Genomic DNA, 19,074 nt, shown 5'->3' on the forward strand with positions numbered 1-19,074 from the left:
TAGGATGTTGGCTATTTATTACAATATAGCGCCCTGTAAAAAACTGGGAAATATTGCAAGTGTGTAAAAATAAGTGCAGAAATTCATAGTGTAACTTATATATCTGAAATCTGAACAGCTGGATTATAGCTGTGGGCTCCAAATGAGTGCACCTGGATCAAAGCAGTTGCTTTATTGATACATGTAGGGGGCGCTAAGAAAGATGTTTCCAATTGTGTGATGAGATCTGTGAGTTGATGGAAAGAAAAGTGAAAGGCAAAACAGAGCTCCCAAATAAAAGGTTTCTGTGTGACATGACGAGCCACCTGAATGCGCTCAGCCTGCGGGGCCGTGTCGTCATGGCATGAGCGCCTCAGTGAGGGCTTTTTAAACCAAGCTGCGGCTGTGGCAGACGCAGATGCTGCACAAAAACGAAAGCCATTTTCCGCACTGCCAAACAATGAAAGAGCAGGTCGCCGCCTTCCCAACTGCACAGTTTGCTGAAAAACCCAACATACTTGTGCTGACTCCACGCTGCGATTTGTCCGTATTTAAAAAAATATATTTGTAGAAAATAGAAAAGCGTGTAGAAAATGTTTTTACTTGAAATTACTCTGAAAAAACTGCAGATATAGAGCCATAAACAATTAATGCAACTGACTTTGTTACTTTTATGTATTATTTTGATTGATTTATTGCTAGTTCCAGGTTCAATATGTGCACTGAGGTTCTTTCAATTTTCAAGTTTTCAATAAATCTTTAACCTGTCTAGCTCTTGACTTTCGGCACACTGTGTATTTGAGTTTGACAACCGGGCATCAGAGCATTCACAATGAAAAGGGGTTACGCTTTTAATTTGATTTGAGAATGTTAGGACACTCCTCCAACACCCTTTGTTTGATGGTAGGAATGTCCTCGCATGCTGGAGAAAGAATCTTTTTACAGAAACACTCACAAATCCAGTGTACTATTGCCGGGGGTTCAAGTATCATGGTGCCTCTGTTTATCGAGACAGAGATCACTAAACGTGTTCAGCATTTCCAGTATAACCTGCTGCGTAGCTTTAAGGGTGATAAAATGCAGAGCACGGTGACATCATACGCAGGTATCGAGTGGAGGGAAAGCCGTACAAGTTATTATCCCCAAAGAATATTAGGGAGTACGCTACATAAAGATGTGTTTAAATTAACCTAATGTGAGAACTCTGTTGATACAGAGTGTTTGTAACCCCGTCTAAGAACTAATCCATAAATATGGATTATGGATAAAGATCCTCTCAGTGTCAGAGTGAAAGCATAATATCTTTCGAGTCAAACTGCCATTCTTGTCAACGGAAGAATCATAATTTAAAAATATATGCATTTTTGTGTGTGTGAGCAAGTTACTTACAGCGACTCTGGCCTGGAAGTCAGCGGTAGGTACGACAGGTATGGGCCCACCCTGCTTACCAAACTTCCTCTCTAAACTTTCCTGCACAGACACTAGAAAAAGATATTTAGTTTGTACTTCTGTATTTTAGGGACACAGGGTGTAAAAAAATGCAATGATAATTTGCATCTGCATTCTTGAGAACAAAAACATTGGACGAATAAGCACTGGTGAGGACACACCCATTGGATGTCTCACACAAACATACAAGGTAAGAAATGACACTGCTGTCTGATTGGCGCCACGTGAACAAGGCAGAGAGTATAAATAAAGATGGAAAGAAGTTGGCGAAAAGATCTTTTCTCTTGGAAAGAGACGTCAGCTGACTTTGAACATCACCGACGCCGCAGATCCAGTAAGAAATCATCTTTTTGAACTTTGAAATTTTAGTCTCATCTTTATTGTAAATGAAAGAATGCTCATGTCTTGTTGGATGAAAGATCATTTGTCAGCAATTAAAACATCCAACAGGAAAGGATTAAAAACGGTACTACAGAATTTAAGTTTTACAAAACAAGTGTTTACAATTTACAAGGTTTGTCAAAACTTTTTAAAATGTCAAAGCATGTCGAAAGTAATGGTAGTCATAAAATAAAATGGCGAAAAAGTCTAATGGTGTAGTACATAGGTAACATTTAGAAGAGTTATGACCAATTTGTTATAAAATTTTAAATTATTTGGCAGGGGCAGTGTCTCATAACAATTGAGAAAAAAACTACAATACAATATTGTATATCAAACAAAGTGATTAAAGTCATATTAAGTCGAAAAGCGTTATGAAAAGTAATATTTCATGAATACATTTAAATGTGCATTAAAAATGTAATTACAATGGATGAATTTAAAAATAAGTATATTATTAAAATGGTCATAATGGGGAAGCCCTGAAAACGACAAAACATTTTTCATACTGTAGTCCGTCAAAATAAATGATGCAACACTGCATGTTTTTCGGAACATTTTATTGGTTTTTCAAAAAGTAAAATAAAAAGTAATTTCCTCCAAAAAAAAAAAAAAGTGTCAATGTTGAAGAACTGGACGGACGAGACGGAGAACATGTCTACCAAGGGACGGGCGATCACATGACAACTCACGCCTCCCTGCTCCTCCTTCATGGCCAGCGGAGGAGTTTGGGGAGAAGCAGCTTTTAGTATTATGCGCAAAGGGAAAGCAGGAAAAGTATTATAATCTCTAACCATGGCTACTTCACTACTACCCACTGCTCCTGAAGAGTTTGATGACTAACTCAAAATCACTATTTTATTCACAAAAAGTTAACGCAAACACCCTTTTAATGAATGTTCAATTTATTTGGCCATGTCCCTTTTAGAAAAGACCCTTTTCCTGAATTAAGGCATCTGTAGTGCTATCGAACTGAAACAAATCGCAGCAGGAAGGTTGCGGCTGTATTCAGAGATCACACAATGGGCGCTCTGAACATGGCTGCCATACAACAACATCATTAATGTTTATGAGGGCTGCGGGAGAGACGAGAAGTTACTCTGTCCATATAACCTCAGGCAAAACAGGGCAACATTTTAAACAGAAAAGCAGATCTGGTATAACGACAGCACAAAGATCACAGGAGAAATACTAGGCGATGTTTTGCAGTGTGTGTGTGTGTGTGTGTGTGTGTGGTAAACAGTGATATGTTCTGAAGGCTGTTTAGAGGGTGGAAGAGGCAGGAAAGGGTGATCAATAGCAGGAGGGAGAGGAATCGTGGGTCGCCATTGGCCATTTATGTGAAGGTCAGCCCCGCCTCGTTGTAGACTTTGAAGACCTTCTCGATTGCGTTGACATAAGCGGCCGTCCGAAGGTCCAAGCCCAGGTTGTACTTCGTTGCTGTGCGCATGATTTGCTAGAAAGAAGGAATCACATTTAATGTTTTCCAAAAGCAATTCTAATAACTTGTGTCTCCACCTGTTTGAGAGAGCAGCACAAGTACAATTTAAACCAACATACGTTTAGGTCCATCAGGGATGGTTGTTGCCTTTGTAAATTACAAAGAATACCGGAATTCATTTTTGGGCATTTAAAATAACATTTGTCAGTATTTGTTTTTATCATAAAACACCAATTTTGAGCAAAGTGCAGGTTGCGTGTTTCTTCTCAGTGCGTTAGATAATATGTTGACTGCTCACTACAAACATGTATGATCACTTACCCGGGCAGACCTCTCCATGGTGTAGGCCAAACCAGAGTGAACGATATCCTTCTCAGAGGCACCCTGCCAACAAAGTTTATAGAATTATGAACAGAATAATGAATAGCAAAAATTGGCAGAGTTGCATTTAACATTTAGAACATTGTTTTGTAAATTCAATTCTGACTAAATGAATTAATTGTCAACACAACTTTGCTCTGGTAACTAGCTGGGGGCATTTGTGATAGTTTTCGCAGCAGAGCAATCACAATGAAAAGGCTTTTAATTTGATTTGAGAGTGTTTGGGACACTCCTACACCCTTTGTTTGATTGTAGGAATGTTCAAACTGGAGAAACACAAAAAACACTCCCAAATCCAGTGTAGTATAGCCTCGGTTTATCCAGGCACAGCTCTCGAGACGTGTTCAGCATTTCCAGTATAACCTGCTGCGTAGCTTTAAGGGTGATAAAATGCCGAGCACTGTGACATCATACGCAGGTATCAAGTGGAGGGAAAGCTGTACAAGTTATTATCCCCACAAAATATTAAGCAGTACGCTACATGAAGATTAAAAATGTGAAAGAAAGAAGTGTTTGAATTAACTTAATGTGAGAACTCTGTCGATTAAGAGAGTTTGAAACCCCATCTAAGAACTATCCATAAATATGGTTGACTGGAGTGGATGAGAGCATTATGAAAGCATAATATAGTTAGAGTCAACGGAAAAAATCATAATTTAAATTTATGCATTTTTGTGTGTGTGAGCAAGTTACTTACAGCGACTCTGGCCTGGAAGTCAGCGGTAGGTACGACCGGTATGGGCCCACCCTGCTTACCAAACTTCCTCTCTAAACTTTCCTGCACAGACACTAGAAAAAAATAAGATATTTAGTTTGTACTTCTGTATTTAGTATAAAAAAAAAAGATGGAAAGAAGTTGGCGACAAGATCTTTTCTTGTCTTAAGAAGTCTGTCTTTTTTTGACAGAGACATCAGCTGACTTTGAACATCACCGACGCCGCAGATCCAGTAAGAAAATCATCTTTTTATTGTAAACGAAAAATAATCTTGCATCGAACAAGACATGAGCATTCTGTCAGCAATTAAAACATCCAACAGGAAAGGATTAAATAAATGTACTACAGAATTTAGGTTTTACAAAACAAGTGTTCGTAAAAAAAACCCATTTCAGTAACCACGTGTGCTGCAGAGAAAGAAGAGTTAAACATTTTCAACTTGTCCCTCTAAGAAGCAGCTGCAGAGCTTCCCTCATCCCACTAAGAAACCCGGCGCATCGCAAAGCAAAAGAGAAATAGAAGGTATAACATCAAAGCCATTCTAATACGTTGTGTCATTTATCAGCAGTATGATTTTTTTTTTAAATGGTTCCCTTTTTCTCTCAACTATAGATGGCCGCTCGTAGATTTGAATATCCTGACGGGGTTCAAACAGCAGGACAAAGAAAAAAGTTTAGAAGAAAAGAACTGGATGAACATAAAGACGTGCTCTATTATAACGAATATAGAACTACTAAGAGAGCAAGCTTGGTTTTCCGCAGCAACGATGAGGAGGGATGGATGGCTGTAATAATGGAGTTGCATCCAGATCTTACTCGACTTGAACAGAGAACAAAAAAAAGCCCAATCCGACTTAAGGGGAAGTTTACAACCGTATGTTTTTATCCGCTAACATTATTTCTGGTATATAGCAAACAAGAACCAGATATGTTAGAGTGGTTTGAGAAAAACTTTGAAAGAATGCAGATGGCGCGCTTGTTTACAAAGTTACCCGAGATTGCAGATTAGATATTTAATGAAGAGGACACTCATTCTACAATTTAGTTTCATGAATAGGTAACTGGGATGTGAACTATATTACATATTTGTCATTTCCCCTTTCTGATGTTTATATATTGGTTTAGAATTGTGCCTCCAAAATAACAGGTTCACGCGTGTGCTTGTTAGAGGAAGTAGGGAGCCGTATTGTACTCACTGAGGAGGTGGTAGTTTGAGTCCCTCTCATATTTGAAGGTCAGTCTTCCGTAGCTGACATGGTTGAGATTCTTCAGCCACTCAAAATAAGACACCGTCACACCGCCGGCGTTCAGGTACATGTCCTGCAGGATAAAACATCACAGTCATCTAATGATCTTCACTCCAGTGTTGAAATATTTTGTCCCGTATTGTTGGTTTTAAGATTTCATTTGGGAAAAAAAAACGTATTTCTCTGTTAAATAAAAAAAAGACCATGATGTAACACTTGTTTTGGTTTTGACTATGCTCCATGAGGACTGGATGAATGTGGTTTGAAAAAAAAAAAATAATAAAAAAAAGAGGGGGGGTGTAAATAATGGTTTATTTAACTTTGGTAAAGAACCTTGTATTTTTATGTAGGAATGATTACCTAGAATTTGATGGTCTTATTTACTTTAAAGCAAATTGCAGTTTTGTTATTGAATCAAACCTCTGGTTTGTTTTAAAATTTCAGAAACAAGTTTTTTCACTTTAGCAGACCCAAAAGGAAACCGGAGTAATAAATACATAATTAAAAAAAAAATCTTTCTTCAAATCAGTTCCATATCTATAGGACAGTGAACACGGAGTTGCCAAAGTTAACGCCCACTTTGACCGCTAGGAACCTCGGCCTCCTTGACTCCCAACATCACTGCGACAACACGATCCTGTACAACACGCTCTACAACAGCTTTTCACTCAGAAGGCTGCCCAGGTACTGATTCAGGCTGTTGTCATCTCCCGCCTGGACTAATGCAACTCCCTCCTGGCTGGTCTCCCTGCTACCGCAATTCGACCTCTGCAGCTCATCCAGAATGCAGCAGCTCGACTGGTCTTTAACCTTCCGAAATTCTCCCACACTACTCCAACCCGACATCCCGACCCGCACTCTCCACTCTGCATCTGACAAACTGCTCGTCCCTCCCTCACTGAGAGCAAAACACTCGACTAGATCACGAGTCTTTGCCGTCCTTGATCTGAAATGGTGGAATGAGCTCTTTGATGACATCAGGACCGCAGAGAGCCTTCACATCTTCCGCCGCAAACTAAAGACACACCTCTTCACTCTACATCCACTAAAAGACTAACAAATTGTAGCACTTATAACGCCACTCATCTACAGCAAATTGTCTTATTTAATGAAATTGCACTTTGTTTCTTGCTCTTCTAGGTTTGTATCCCTGTGGTTGAAATGCACTTATTGCAAGTCAGTTTGGATAAAAGCGTCAGCTAAATGACATGTAATAATGTATGTATATATGAATGTGTTTCCAATGTTGTAGTTTGCGTTTCTGTCCGCTCACAGGAATAACCATGACATTGTTCTCCAGGAAGATCTTGTCAGCATCTGGAGTGGTGGGTCCATTGGCGCCTTCAGCAATGATCTGAAAGAGGAAAAAAATAAAAATAAAAACTTGCACCACACTTCACAACTCATGTGACCTAAAGCACTTTGGTTTAATCAAAGTGAGTGTTTACCTTGGCCTTGATCCTGGGGGCGTTGACACGCGTGAGCTGCTTTTCTCCGGCAGCGGGGATCAGGATGTGACAGTCTGCCTCCAAGATGTTCCCTTCGTAGGGTTTGGCTCCTGGGAAGCCCACAATGGTGCCGTGTTGCTACAGAAAGGGAAGAAACGCATGAGTTGGAAGAAAAAGGTTAAGGTGGACTATTGGGGAGAAAATAAATTATAGAAGGAAGGAGATAGAAGTGAGGGAGGGGCAGATGTGCTCGCACCAGTTTGTAGTCCTCCAGCTGTTTGGGGTCGATGCCCTCTGCGTTGTAAATGGCTCCATCAATCTCACCGATCCCGACACACTTTGCCCCAAACCTGTGCAGGTACCTCATGGAATGGAGACCCACATTACCAAAGCCCTGTGAAAAGTTACCAAGAATAAAGAAATATTCACAACTGTTCAAAATAACTACAAAATTGGCTTTTTATAAAATCATTATCAGTAGTAAACATGATTCAATTCCAAACACTGGCGCCACCATGTGGCCGGTTAAGTTATAACAGCTTCATCGTGATTTAACAGAAAATGGGCCCAGAGGAACAGAAGATCTGCCGCCTGAGACTCGTTATTCTGTTGCCTGTATACAACCTATGACGCATCACGAGGAAAGTGGTCCGAGTTGAAGGAAAACTACCCTTCAAAACTATGAATCAACGTTACTTCAGCATGCGACTCAGTGTCCAGCTACCTGAGAATAAATAATAGCAACCCATTTATGATGAGGGAAAATAACATCTGCACGAGACACATCTGGTTTCATCTCATTGCATGAACCGTTTTGTATACACAATACTAGCTCAAATTTAACAGAACTCCAGGGGGCTGATTTTTTCTAAATTGAGTAATAAAAACATGAGCACTTCATCATCTTGATACTACGCTAGATTCTCTCTCCTCCCTCACCAATACATCTAAGAAAATCCAATCACAGCGCAACATAATCCTCTAACACAGAGAGAGAGATTAGTTTTTTGCACGTCATGGTTCAGCTGCTGTGATCACGTCTTCACCTTCTCGATGACAGTTTATCCCTTCTACACTTTTCAGATCTCTATAGAAGCAGGGAAAGGATTATTGAAACCGATTTGAATAGTAAGGAAACCAAAGCAGATCCTTTTTTATGTTTCATGAACATGTTTTTTTTTTTGTTTGTTTTTTTAGAATCAGAATACAAGATCATTGTTTTTATAAGAAGAAAATATCATAGAAAGCTTTCCAGGATAGCAGGCAGGCAGGTGGGGGTTTAGTAACAGTGTGTCAGTGTCTCTAGGACATAGGAGGAGCTGCTATGTGACAAATTGAAGTGGAACTGAAGATGCATTTATCTTTTTACAGATACATTTTAAATCACAGGTAAGTTTCTAGAAAGAAACTAATGTTTCCACCCCTTCAGTCTTTGAGCCGTATTGATTTCCTCTTTGAGACTTATTCAAGGTTACTTTTCAAATAAGATTTACAATTGATTTAATTTAATCCAAGACGCTAAAACCAAAAAACATTGAGCTCAATAACCTCCGATATCGGACTCGACAAGCAGAAACTACAGCAGTCAAAGAGTTTAAATTGGTCCCACTCTCTCTCATGAACAGAGAGAGAAACATCCTTCAATTCACTGCCGTCCGTCCGTCAACAGAAGATCCGGGCCGGGCTAAAGCAGATGGCATCCATCTGATTGAAGCTCTAAAACCCTTCATCACCATTTCAAATGAAAACTTAAATCCTTTGAGTATCTGTGCTGCAAAGTCTGCAGCACATTAAGGGTCTCATCTCTCCGGTCTTGAAAAGGAGTCTTCTGTGTGTGTGTGTGTGTGTGTACCTGGATGACAAAGGTCTTGTCCTGGAAGCCGGGTGTCAGGCCCAGCATGCTCATGTAGGACGCCTCGTTGATGAAGTTCTCGATGCCGTGGAAAACTCCGCGTCCGGTGGCTGAGATCCGCCCGTGGATTCCTCCCTGGCTGATGGGCTTTCCGGTCACACACGCGTGGGCGTTGATGTCCTGCCAACACACACGGAGAACATCAGACCGCGTGCAGTGGGCCGTAGACGGATTATGCATACGTGCATTGTTGACGATGTTCACAGGAGATTTTTTTTTTTTAGGACTTAAAACAAGTTTTATTCCCTAGCAAACCACCGAGATGTCAAGCACCAACTACAATGGCTGAGTGGGATCGAGGCTGTCTATGGTACAAGTATCAGCCATTGGACACACACACACACACACACACACACACACCCCCGGACACACACACACACCCCCGGACACACACACACACCCGGACACACGACTTGGCTGAAATGAAAGAACTCCTTTAAAAATGACTACTGGTCACAAAACGCAGGTTAGGTGCGTTTGTTTCTGCACCATAACGGTACACGGTTTGCAGTCGTTTACATTTAAACGATGCAGGTATGTAGAGTGTGGTGTGTTTATGTGGCGTTCCCAGTCTATGTGATTATGAGTCACTGAAATTGCAGCAGAACACTGGATACAGGAACATTACAAGACATTCGTAGACGTCTCCTTCGGCTCTGGGAAGTAACAAGTCATTTATTTTTGAGACGAAAAACAAAATGGACGAAACCTGTAATAATCAGTCATTATGAGCAAATCTAGTTTAAACCCTAACTGGCTTTTCTCTACTTTTTCTTGAATTAAAAGACGGTTAAAAGCTATGTTATTTAAAAGCATCCAACTAATTATCTTCGATTATACATTATTATTTTCCATCTTCAGTCAAATAGTCCCGTTTGTCAGGTTTTGACGAGAGATCCATTAACTGAGAACAAACCGGCCTTAGTTTGCAAAGCTTCTCTTAAAAGAGGAAGACCGTGTCAGTGGTCGGCTGGAAAGGGAGAGGCAGGAAACCACTGCTCGTGCTTTCCATGTGACTCACGCTTTGCTTGGGATGTGGCCCGTTTCAAAATGAGGGAGGTCGTACAGATTCGTTGTGTAGGCCTGAGAACTCACAGTGTGCGCAATGGTGTTGGCGTACGTGTCGGCGATCCAGGACATTTCCCGCTCTCCTGTGCTCATGTCTGGAGCCGGGACGTCGATGCCAGGTCCTGGGAGGAGAGTTAACCAAGCACGGCAGTCACAAAGCAGGAATTAAAATAAAAAAAAGACACAGAGCGGAAACCTAATGTAGGTAATAATATTAGAAGAGGGGGGGGGGGGATTACTAAGAGAAGGAGGGCTTGCTCAATTTAGGCAGTTTGACCATGTTACACTCGACGCAGCGGGCCAGTGATTTGTGCAAAGCGTGCTACTTTGCCTTCAGGGGGCCTAAAAATTCAGTGGTGAAGGCGCTTGTACCGAACCTCACTGAATGACACAACTATTGCGGCGTACGAGCATGAAACAGATGCGATATCGCGGCGTGTGACTGAACACAATACATATTAACATTCATGTAAGGGCTGTTGACATACACACTGCTTATCATTTCTGTCTCCCCATTGGTAAACAGCAGGTTCTTCTTACCATTATTATTGACCGCCTTTTCAGTTTACACAGGCGCACCCTGAGCTAGCCCTTCCTGAACAAACAGCGCTGGATGACAGGAAATGTTTTCTTCTCTGGGTGGAAACCTCCCCCACCGAAGCCACTTCCAACAGAGTCAAATAACAGACTCCACCCCCCCCCCCCCCCCCCAAACAAATTTATACTGATGTACTGTGATATTTTTTTGGAATAACTTTTAAACAAGGGAACTCACCAATAAACCCCTTCTTGGCCAGCTCGATGGTGAATCTCCTGGTAATCTTCTCCAGCTCATTATCCTGCAACACACGGAGTTTAGTAAAGAAAACATATCGGCTACAGTTTGAGACATTCATTACAGTCAAGGGAGAGAACAAAGAAAAAAAAGGAATCCAGCAAATCCAAACAGGGTCTCGTCCACATAAACCGCTAGTTTCCATTTGATGTTAAAAGTTGTTTTTTTTGTAGGGGGAAAATTTATTGGACCACAAAATTCTCACATGAGCATCTACTGGCAATAGTTAATGCAGCCCTGAAAGTCGAATGCAACACAAAGAGACATAAGACACATTTCAGGTTCTGTTCGCTCTCCAATCTCAAGCTTTCTCAATAATAGAAAAGTGGAAAATGAAAATATTTGATCTATAAATTCTATTGTGCTTGGATGGTCACTCGTGCTTAGTTTCTTTTCCTACACGTCTTACAGCATGCAGTGAAACATGTGAATATATTTCTACTGGGGGGGGGGGATCAGCATTAGAAGGCTTACAGAGTAATTCTTGGTGTTGATCTTGACTCCAGCTTTAGCTCCCCCAAATGGCACATCTGGAAGACAATAAGAGCTTTAAAAGAGCGAACACACACACACACTTTGATTTAAGTTGTGATTCACGATGGAAGAACATCGTCAAAGTTTAAGCTTTAACCTACCGACAACAGCACACTTGTAGGTCATCAGGGAGGCCAGGGCTTTGACCTCGTCTACGGACACGTCCATACTGTAGCGGATACCTAAAGGAATCAAACAACACACCGTAAATATACTACATGTGATAAGCTGCATGCCAAATGTATTTTACAGTGCCTTGTATACATTTTAAGGGTTTAGATTGCAACATGTGGACATAATTAGCCTACAGACACCGGCTCCACCACACGGCAGCTCAACAACAGAAAAGGGGAAACACATAGCAGAGAAGACCAGTAATCACAGCGTGTTTTCCTACAATCTCACATGAACGAGTCAGAGGTCACAGGGTGTGCCCGGCAGTCACGGTAGCATCAGCGAGCGGGTGGAAACCTCAAGAACCAATCCCAGCTCCCCCTCCAGACTCCCGCCCCCGATGTACAGTCAAACCCTCCTGTTGTGGGGTGTTTACTACAGTCGTCGTGGCAACATGTGTGGGCCAGCCTGTGTGCTGCGTTACATGAGACTATACTTTCTTATTGGCATAGTGTGTCTGTGTAGGATTGTCTTGCAGTACCCAATATAGCTCATCCAGAGTTGCCTTCTGCAGAGAAAGCCAAGGGCAAACCGTACAAAGCAGGGGGGGGGACAAAAAGTTTTTCGAGGGGACAAAAGAACCCGGTGTTATTTGTAATGTGTTAAACTTTAAGCACAAACACAGGAACACTAGCGCGCCCCCCCTTTTCATCTGAGGATCAGCTGAGCTACCTCGGGCCCAACACAAGACTCTGGACCGCCCAGATCAAATTAGAAGAAAAAAGCCTAACTGCATATATACCCATCCCCCACCCAACCATTCATGTACCCACCCACCAACCCAGCCAACCGCTCACCAGAGCAACCAAACATTGGGGCAAACACATTCCTCTGTAATGGCGGACAGATTTGTTGGAAACAAACAGAAACCTCCGTTGAAATTCTGAAGTTCCTGCAGCAGGCCGGGTTGTTAAACGTCGACACGCAGGCCTGACGGGGACACAGAGCCAACGGCTTCAGAGGCGCTCGGGCCTAAAATAACCAGCCACTTATATAGAATCCTCTCAAACATTTTAGGCGTGTGCTTTTACTATTTAAAAGTCTTTAGCACTTTTTGCCCAATACGATTCCTTTGCATTAGTAATAACCTCTTGCAGAATATTATTCATGCCATTAGAAGTGTACACTCAACAGAACATTGACACCAAGTGTATACAAAGTGACACAAACTTCTGCACGGAAAGCAGAAAGAGGTTGACAATTTAGCCTAAATAACAACCCTCGATCAAATATGACAACTACATGTCTCATCCGGCGTTGGGTGAATAACTTTGCGTGCATAGAAGCACCACATGATATCCCCGAGTTAGGACGCCAATTCTGTAGACAGGGTTCGGTCAAACGCAGCTGTCACTCCGAAAGGGGGGGTTGCTCGCACACGCACGCACGCGCACACACGCCTTTGCACTTTGATTTGAACACTGGCAGGAGTCTATGCGCATCAATGATTAAACCCACAGAAAAGAAGAAAACAACATTAAGCTGATCTTTCTAGTTGACCCCTGTAATCTAGAAGGTTGGCCAATCAGATTTGTTTGATGGGCCAATGCAACAAATAATGGCGTTTCCACTTGTATGAAATGGATGGAAAGTTAAAATTGCCTGCGACTTTGATCTGGGTTAGACAAAACAGAGCAAGATATCTAGTGATACGAACACTGTGGAGGCCATTTTGATGTTTGATTTGGCTTCGGTCAAGCTTTTATGATATGGGTAGAAGCTACGAAGCGCTTAATGGAATTGATTTTCAATCAATGGCTTCTCCGAGAGGTCTCGATCTGATGGCTGCACGTACAGGCTGCAGATTTAAACCATTAAGTGGCTTGATGGGAGAATCCATAAATCATCTTGGCTCCATAAATGACTCTCTTAACCGGTACACACACACACACACACACACACACACACACACACACACACACACACACACACACACACACACACACACACACACACACACACACACACACACACACACACACACACACACACAATGACTCCCTAAAATATTTCCACATTAACTACTTCATAGCAGGTACAACGGAGGGGGGGGGGGTGTCACAAGCGGCGAGTACCATTCAAGCATGTCCGTCTAACTGGCTGGCCTCCCTGTCTGCTGAGAAAGGCCTCCTCCTCCCCCTCTCCCCCCACCTGGCACACAGCGAACAAATCGGAGTGCCTGGAAACAAAACCGCCCCCTCCCCAGCTATGACAGTCCGTCCGACCTATACGTCTCATATCCCTCAAATCACCCAGAGTGCACTGCAGCAGTAACCCATAATGCCTCGGCTTTGAACCACGATGGGACCGTCATGCTGCATACCCTCCTGTGCCCAAGGTTGACACACACACACACACACACACACACACACACACACACTCATCAAAAAGGTGCAGTAGGTCTGCACTGGTCCAACAGGAGTGCGGCACATGGTGGCAAAGGCCTGACATGCGCAAAGACATAACTGGTGCATAAAAAGAATAGAAGTAATCAGATCCGTGAGGAAGAAAAGCAAAACCAATCCACCTTATCGGTTTGGGTGTAGATCAAAACGAGGGGGGGGGGGTATTATACCTTCAGGGGAGCAGGAAGGTCAATGTAAAACTGCACAAAAAGTCATGAGAGCAGTGCGTGGCAGGCGAAACAACAGTAAACAAAAAGTTTACAACAATGAACTTGTGGTTGTTTTAGAAACACGAGTGCATTGAGCAGTGAATCCGCGTGTTACGGCTAACCGGGATCAATAGCCGCTGATGACAGCGGCTTCCTGGTGTTTGACATGCTAGTGGGCGGGCTAACGGCTAAGCGGCTGGCTAAAGCTAGCGTTAGCTAACGCGGCGGCTCAGCCGCGGCGGTTGGGCTCCGTTCTTACCCCCTTTGCAGGGTGTCCTGTGCTGGCTGTGCTGGGCGCGGTACCCCTCCACCACCTCCCACTCGCCGTTGTCCCTCTTGATGGGGAAAGACACGCTGAGGACGTGGTTGCAGGGCTTGATGATGCGCAGGATGCCACGCACACGGCTCCTCTTCTGCTCGGGGGTCTCCCTGGTCTTCAGGTCCTCGATCAGCTTGTCCTCGACGATGCTGGCGCCGCGGTCGAAGAAGCCCTCGACCATCCGGAAGAAGTTGGGGTCGTCCGGCTTGTCCGCCGCGTCTGCGTAGCGACGGACCCGCATCAGGGAGGAGGACACCGGGAGAGCGGAGTCAACGCAACCCGAGGCCAGGGCACTGCCCGCGGAGCGGCTCAGCAGCTCCCCGAAATACCGATACATGACTGGGACTAAGATGACCGTCCAAAGGAACTAATGAAGAGGCAACTAAACAACGAGGGCAATGGTGGGGGCGGGGGGGTATAATGAGCGACACAGCAAGTCCTCACCGCGTCCCGTCCTCTGGCCGAGTGGGGAATGGCACGCTGTGTCAGTTTCACTTAAAAGGCAGCAGGAGCCAAGGAGGAGGGGGAGCGGGGGAGTGAGGAGTCCTTGGGACGCGAGCGGAAGAGGAGGACCAACAGAGGCGCGCGTCCGTGCGAGGTAATTGACACCGCGCGTTCCCGAGTTTGCGCCATTCGAATCAGTCAGTGAATTAGTAGTAATTTGATAATCAGATAAATAAATTAAATTACATATTCATATATAATAATATATATAAATAAAATAGACAAAAAAGTGGTATTCATCACCAAGAAGTAGCAAATATACCTGTTCACAAAATTATTAATAATAATTTTAAAAAAATCTTTTAAAGGGCCCTTTTTATGTATTTATCAACATAAAAGCCATCCTTGATTTTTCTTTCTGCCCTTTGATTAAACAATACCTTTTATTCTCGTAATTTGAGAGACTAGACAGTAGTATTTGTTTCAGACCAAACAACCACCTAAAAGCCACCTAACAAATTCTAAACTGCCCGCTTTAAAAATATTTTAAATGAATAACGTCAGAATATAAGTAAAATGAAAATAAATATGTCAACCGTGCATTGAGTTGGTAGGATGAGCGATGAGCGTGCACCAGTTTGATCATTTATTAGCTTTTGTACAGCGACTACAGTGTTACAGTTCTGTACTTTAGTGTTTGTTCAGAGGCTCTTTGTGAGGCCTGCTGTCCTCAACCGTTCCCTGATCTGTGGAGTGAGTGAGAAAGGCCCATGGTGTTTGCATCACTCATTAACCACTCATTAACCACCCTGAATAACATCGGCAACAATGAATAAGGGGGTTGATCTGGTGATGTACAGTTTATGACCATCAGCGCAAATAATTTACTGTTGCCATTGAAACAAAATCTGCCTTGAGGCTGCACATGGTGAGTCATACGTGCTGACGTACGAATGTATGTTTAGATATTTCCATGTATAAAATGCAAACATTTACGAATACTACTTATACACAAAGTACAGCTGTAGTTGATGGGTTTCCTGTGGCATGTTTGGTAAAAATCCAAAGTATTGAACGAACCTGAACTTCGCCCAGATGGTGGCCGTGAATAAAAATAATTCATCAACTTATTACAATTTATCTTTAAGCAGGACATGAATATACGTTTCATAGCAATTCATCCAAATGCTGTGAAGAAATTTCTCCTTAAACAAATGTGAAGGACACATTTGGGATCACCAAGGACAGCAGGCTTTATCCTCTGAGGACCACGCATGTCAACAAAATGTGTTAATCCATCTACTAGATTTCAAAATATTTGACTAGAAAAGTGAAAAATCAGTTAGTTGAATAATTATCTTCTAATTGACCTCAATCATCACACCAGTGGTTCTCAAACTGTGTGGCGCGACCCTCTGGTGGGGCACGGAGGTATTACGGGTTGGCCGCAAGGGGCTGGGGGAATGTATATATTTTTTTAAATGATTGTTATTATTTTATCTATAATCCTTCATTAATCCTGCATGGGGGAATTATTCTCTGCATTTTACCCATCCTTAGTCATTAAGGAGCAGTGTGCTGCTGTGAAGCACTGGGGCTTCGGTGTCTTGCTCAAGGACACTGAAGACATGCAACTACGGAGAGAACACGGATCGAAGCGCACTGTAAAACATCACAGCCCTGTTTAGTTACGTCCACTTACTTCTTCTCTTTAATTCGAAGAGCTCTGACAAGTTTTAGATTTGAACTTAAAAGTTAAAACTTAGTTAAACTTAGTAATGCTTTGTGTTGACTTATTCTATTATTAATAAAAGCACACATGGAGTCACAAAGTGTCGTTATTTCAACAAAAATCCAGCATGGACATTTCCATCCAACATTTTGTTACATTTTTCTTGGCGGTGGGGCCTGAACATTCTTCTTCTTCTTTTTTCCAGACTGAAATAACTACTATCGGATGGATTGGCATTCATGGTCCTCAAGACAATGTATCGCATCATCCTCATCCTTAGAAAATGTTGACGCTCTAACCGTCTGAAATAAAATAACATTGTAAACATAATACATGCTGCACATCAGCATTGTCATCTTTTATGTGTCGCAATGCAAATCGAAGCTTTTGGCTTAGTTAAAGTTCAGCCTAACAGAGTTGCCGCATTGACACTGAAGGATCAGTAAGTATTTGCTGTGATTATCTAACACTCTATCAGTAGCTGACAGTGCACTGTGAGTTGGGTCAGTTTAGAGGAACATTGAATCACTTCCTGTCTCTGTTTTGTGCCTGAGTGTGCTCCTTTTAAATGTAAGCTCTAACTAGTGCGACATTAAACCCTAAGACCACCTCTCCCCCCCTCTCATCTCTGCCCCCCTTGTGCCTCAGACTCGGCCGTACTGGAGTAATCATGGAGTCTTCTGAAACAACAACCGGCAGGCACTCAAATTCCATCAGCAGCAAAGGTTGCCTTGAAAACCGGCGTTGGCGTAACCTCCAACTCTGGGGAAACGGTGAAACAATTTTGTTATTGTCTGTTAAAGCCGCTGCTCGTATTGTCCCATAACGGATAAGATAGCGTGACTCCCACGTAACTCTGCTCTCATGCGTGTTCCCGCTGTTTCTCAGATAGGACATGCATGGCGCCCCAGCGTGTTCTATCGGCCTGCATGGCCCAGACAGAGACTCTTAGCGCTGAGCTCATCTGAACGAAGGCCCTGACCTGGGCTCGCCCCTGTGGACTCTGCACAGAAGATAAGATTAGATCACGCCCCCCAGGCGCAGCTTTTCTGCTCGAACAGTGATTACGCAACATGAAAATGACTACTAAAATGGGCCTGTTTCTGCACATTCATTTAATATGTAAAAACACAAATTCAGACTGTGCATTTAAATGTTCTGGTCATCCGGTTTCATCGCTCTGATTTCAATAGGACAAAGTAATCAATAGTAACCATCTTGCCACTGCGTCGAGGCAAGCGTTCACTATTACTAATCTAATAATGACAGGGCTTAGTTCCTCATTGATTTTTCTCTACACTGAAGGACCCTGTAGCTTTACTGTGTTTTCTGAGATGAAACTCCTCACTTGTCGTTTTTTAAAGCGCACGTAAAGCAATAAGGCTTATACTGTCTGAATATTCATATGCCCACGTGTTTGTTTGCCACAAAACTCTAAGAAAACTAAGAATTTCTTGATCTCAAGCAAACAAACATATGAGATTCAGGTGAATCTTTGCACTCCAACACCAGAGGACACTTCCGTTCAACTCTATTTATGGCAACCTTTCTTTATGTAGTAGTTATACCTTTAAAGCTTACGGAGTTGAACAACGACCAATAAATCACATTTATATGGTACTATACAATCTCTCCTTCATTGCCCTACAAGTATTCCCCCTGCTTGTGTGCCTCCTGTTAATCTCTGATCAACAACAGCCTTTATCTGCACTCTCCTTTCTGAACTGACACCGATTGCCAGTGGTGGTGTTTCAAAGGGTGAGCGACTGTCGGGCCATTGGCTGACAGCATGACAACACCCACCCAACCATGTGGGGTATGCTCTGGGGGGGAAGGGGGAGAGGAGGGTAAAAGAAGAGCTAAACAAGGGCCTTTCAGTTCGGTCACAGTTTAAAGATGGCTTTCTTACTATCTGGTGGTTCGTCTCTGAGCGAGCTCCTCTGAGCGGTAAGGTCATGCTAGTGTGACATGTAACCGTCACACCACCACGTGACCTCCTCCACCTGTTATCTCCGTCCTCTTGTACCTCAGACTTGGTCCGACTGGAGTAATCAGGATTCAGAAAGAACATGCCGGGTCAGGAACTCCATTGACAACTGGTGAAGAAGGTCACCTTGAAAACCAGCATGGCAGCAAACTAAGCAGTAAATGTCTGATCATTAAACTAATCCTGAAGACATTAATAAGTTAGTGACTAAAATGTTTCTATTGCAAAGGATCAAGGAACGGTCCGAGCTATTCAACGAGAAAAGAGAGAATACAAATTACAAATGATATTTTGTTTTGTTAAAACTGAGATTCTCTGGGATGAATTTCATCTTTATTATCTAGTACTATACACATTTAGTATAACAAAGGTTATTTTACAGACTTAATCATGATCATTACAATAATGTATTAA

At 42.7% G+C, this 19,074-nt stretch overlaps 1 protein-coding gene and 2 long non-coding RNA genes across 4 annotated transcripts; 2 read left to right on the top strand and 1 right to left on the bottom strand.

Annotated features, from left to right (window-relative positions):
- Positions 1-1,197: 1,197 nt before the first annotated feature.
- On the bottom strand, positions 1,198-14,971 carry glud1b (glutamate dehydrogenase 1b). 2 transcript variants are annotated; one of them, XM_040175962.2, is made up of 13 exons: positions 14,438-14,971; positions 11,492-11,572; positions 11,331-11,386; positions 10,797-10,860; positions 10,049-10,143; positions 8,894-9,073; positions 7,298-7,435; positions 7,042-7,179; positions 6,867-6,947; positions 5,543-5,666; positions 4,329-4,420; positions 3,572-3,634; positions 2,355-3,265 (listed from the first exon to the last, which is right to left on the bottom strand). In XM_040175962.2, the coding sequence occupies exons 1-13, from the start codon at positions 14,832-14,834 to the stop codon at positions 3,146-3,148; spliced, it is 1,629 nt and encodes a 542-aa protein (XP_040031896.1). In that variant the 5' UTR covers positions 14,835-14,971; the 3' UTR covers positions 2,355-3,145. The 2 variants fall into 2 exon arrangements, with proteins under 2 accessions (XP_077959482.1, XP_040031896.1); XM_078103356.1 differs by lacking the exons at positions 2,355-3,265; positions 3,572-3,634; positions 4,329-4,420 and adding an exon at positions 1,198-1,460 and having other exon boundaries at positions 14,438-14,834.
- Positions 1,622-5,806, top strand: LOC120819006 (uncharacterized). The gene is made up of 4 exons (XR_005712202.2): positions 1,622-1,762; positions 4,538-4,579; positions 4,800-4,869; positions 4,960-5,806. It is a non-coding gene; the product is annotated as an uncharacterized LOC120819006 (long non-coding RNA).
- LOC144408009 (uncharacterized) lies at positions 14,960-18,293 on the top strand. Its single transcript, XR_013467750.1, has 3 exons — positions 14,960-15,095; positions 17,322-17,446; positions 17,562-18,293. It is a non-coding gene; the product is annotated as an uncharacterized LOC144408009 (long non-coding RNA).
- Positions 18,294-19,074: the final 781 nt, after the last annotated feature.

This window comes from Gasterosteus aculeatus, chromosome 5 (genome assembly GCF_964276395.1).
Source record: "Gasterosteus aculeatus chromosome 5, fGasAcu3.hap1.1, whole genome shotgun sequence".
NCBI classification, from domain to species: domain Eukaryota; kingdom Metazoa; phylum Chordata; class Actinopteri; order Perciformes; family Gasterosteidae; genus Gasterosteus; species Gasterosteus aculeatus.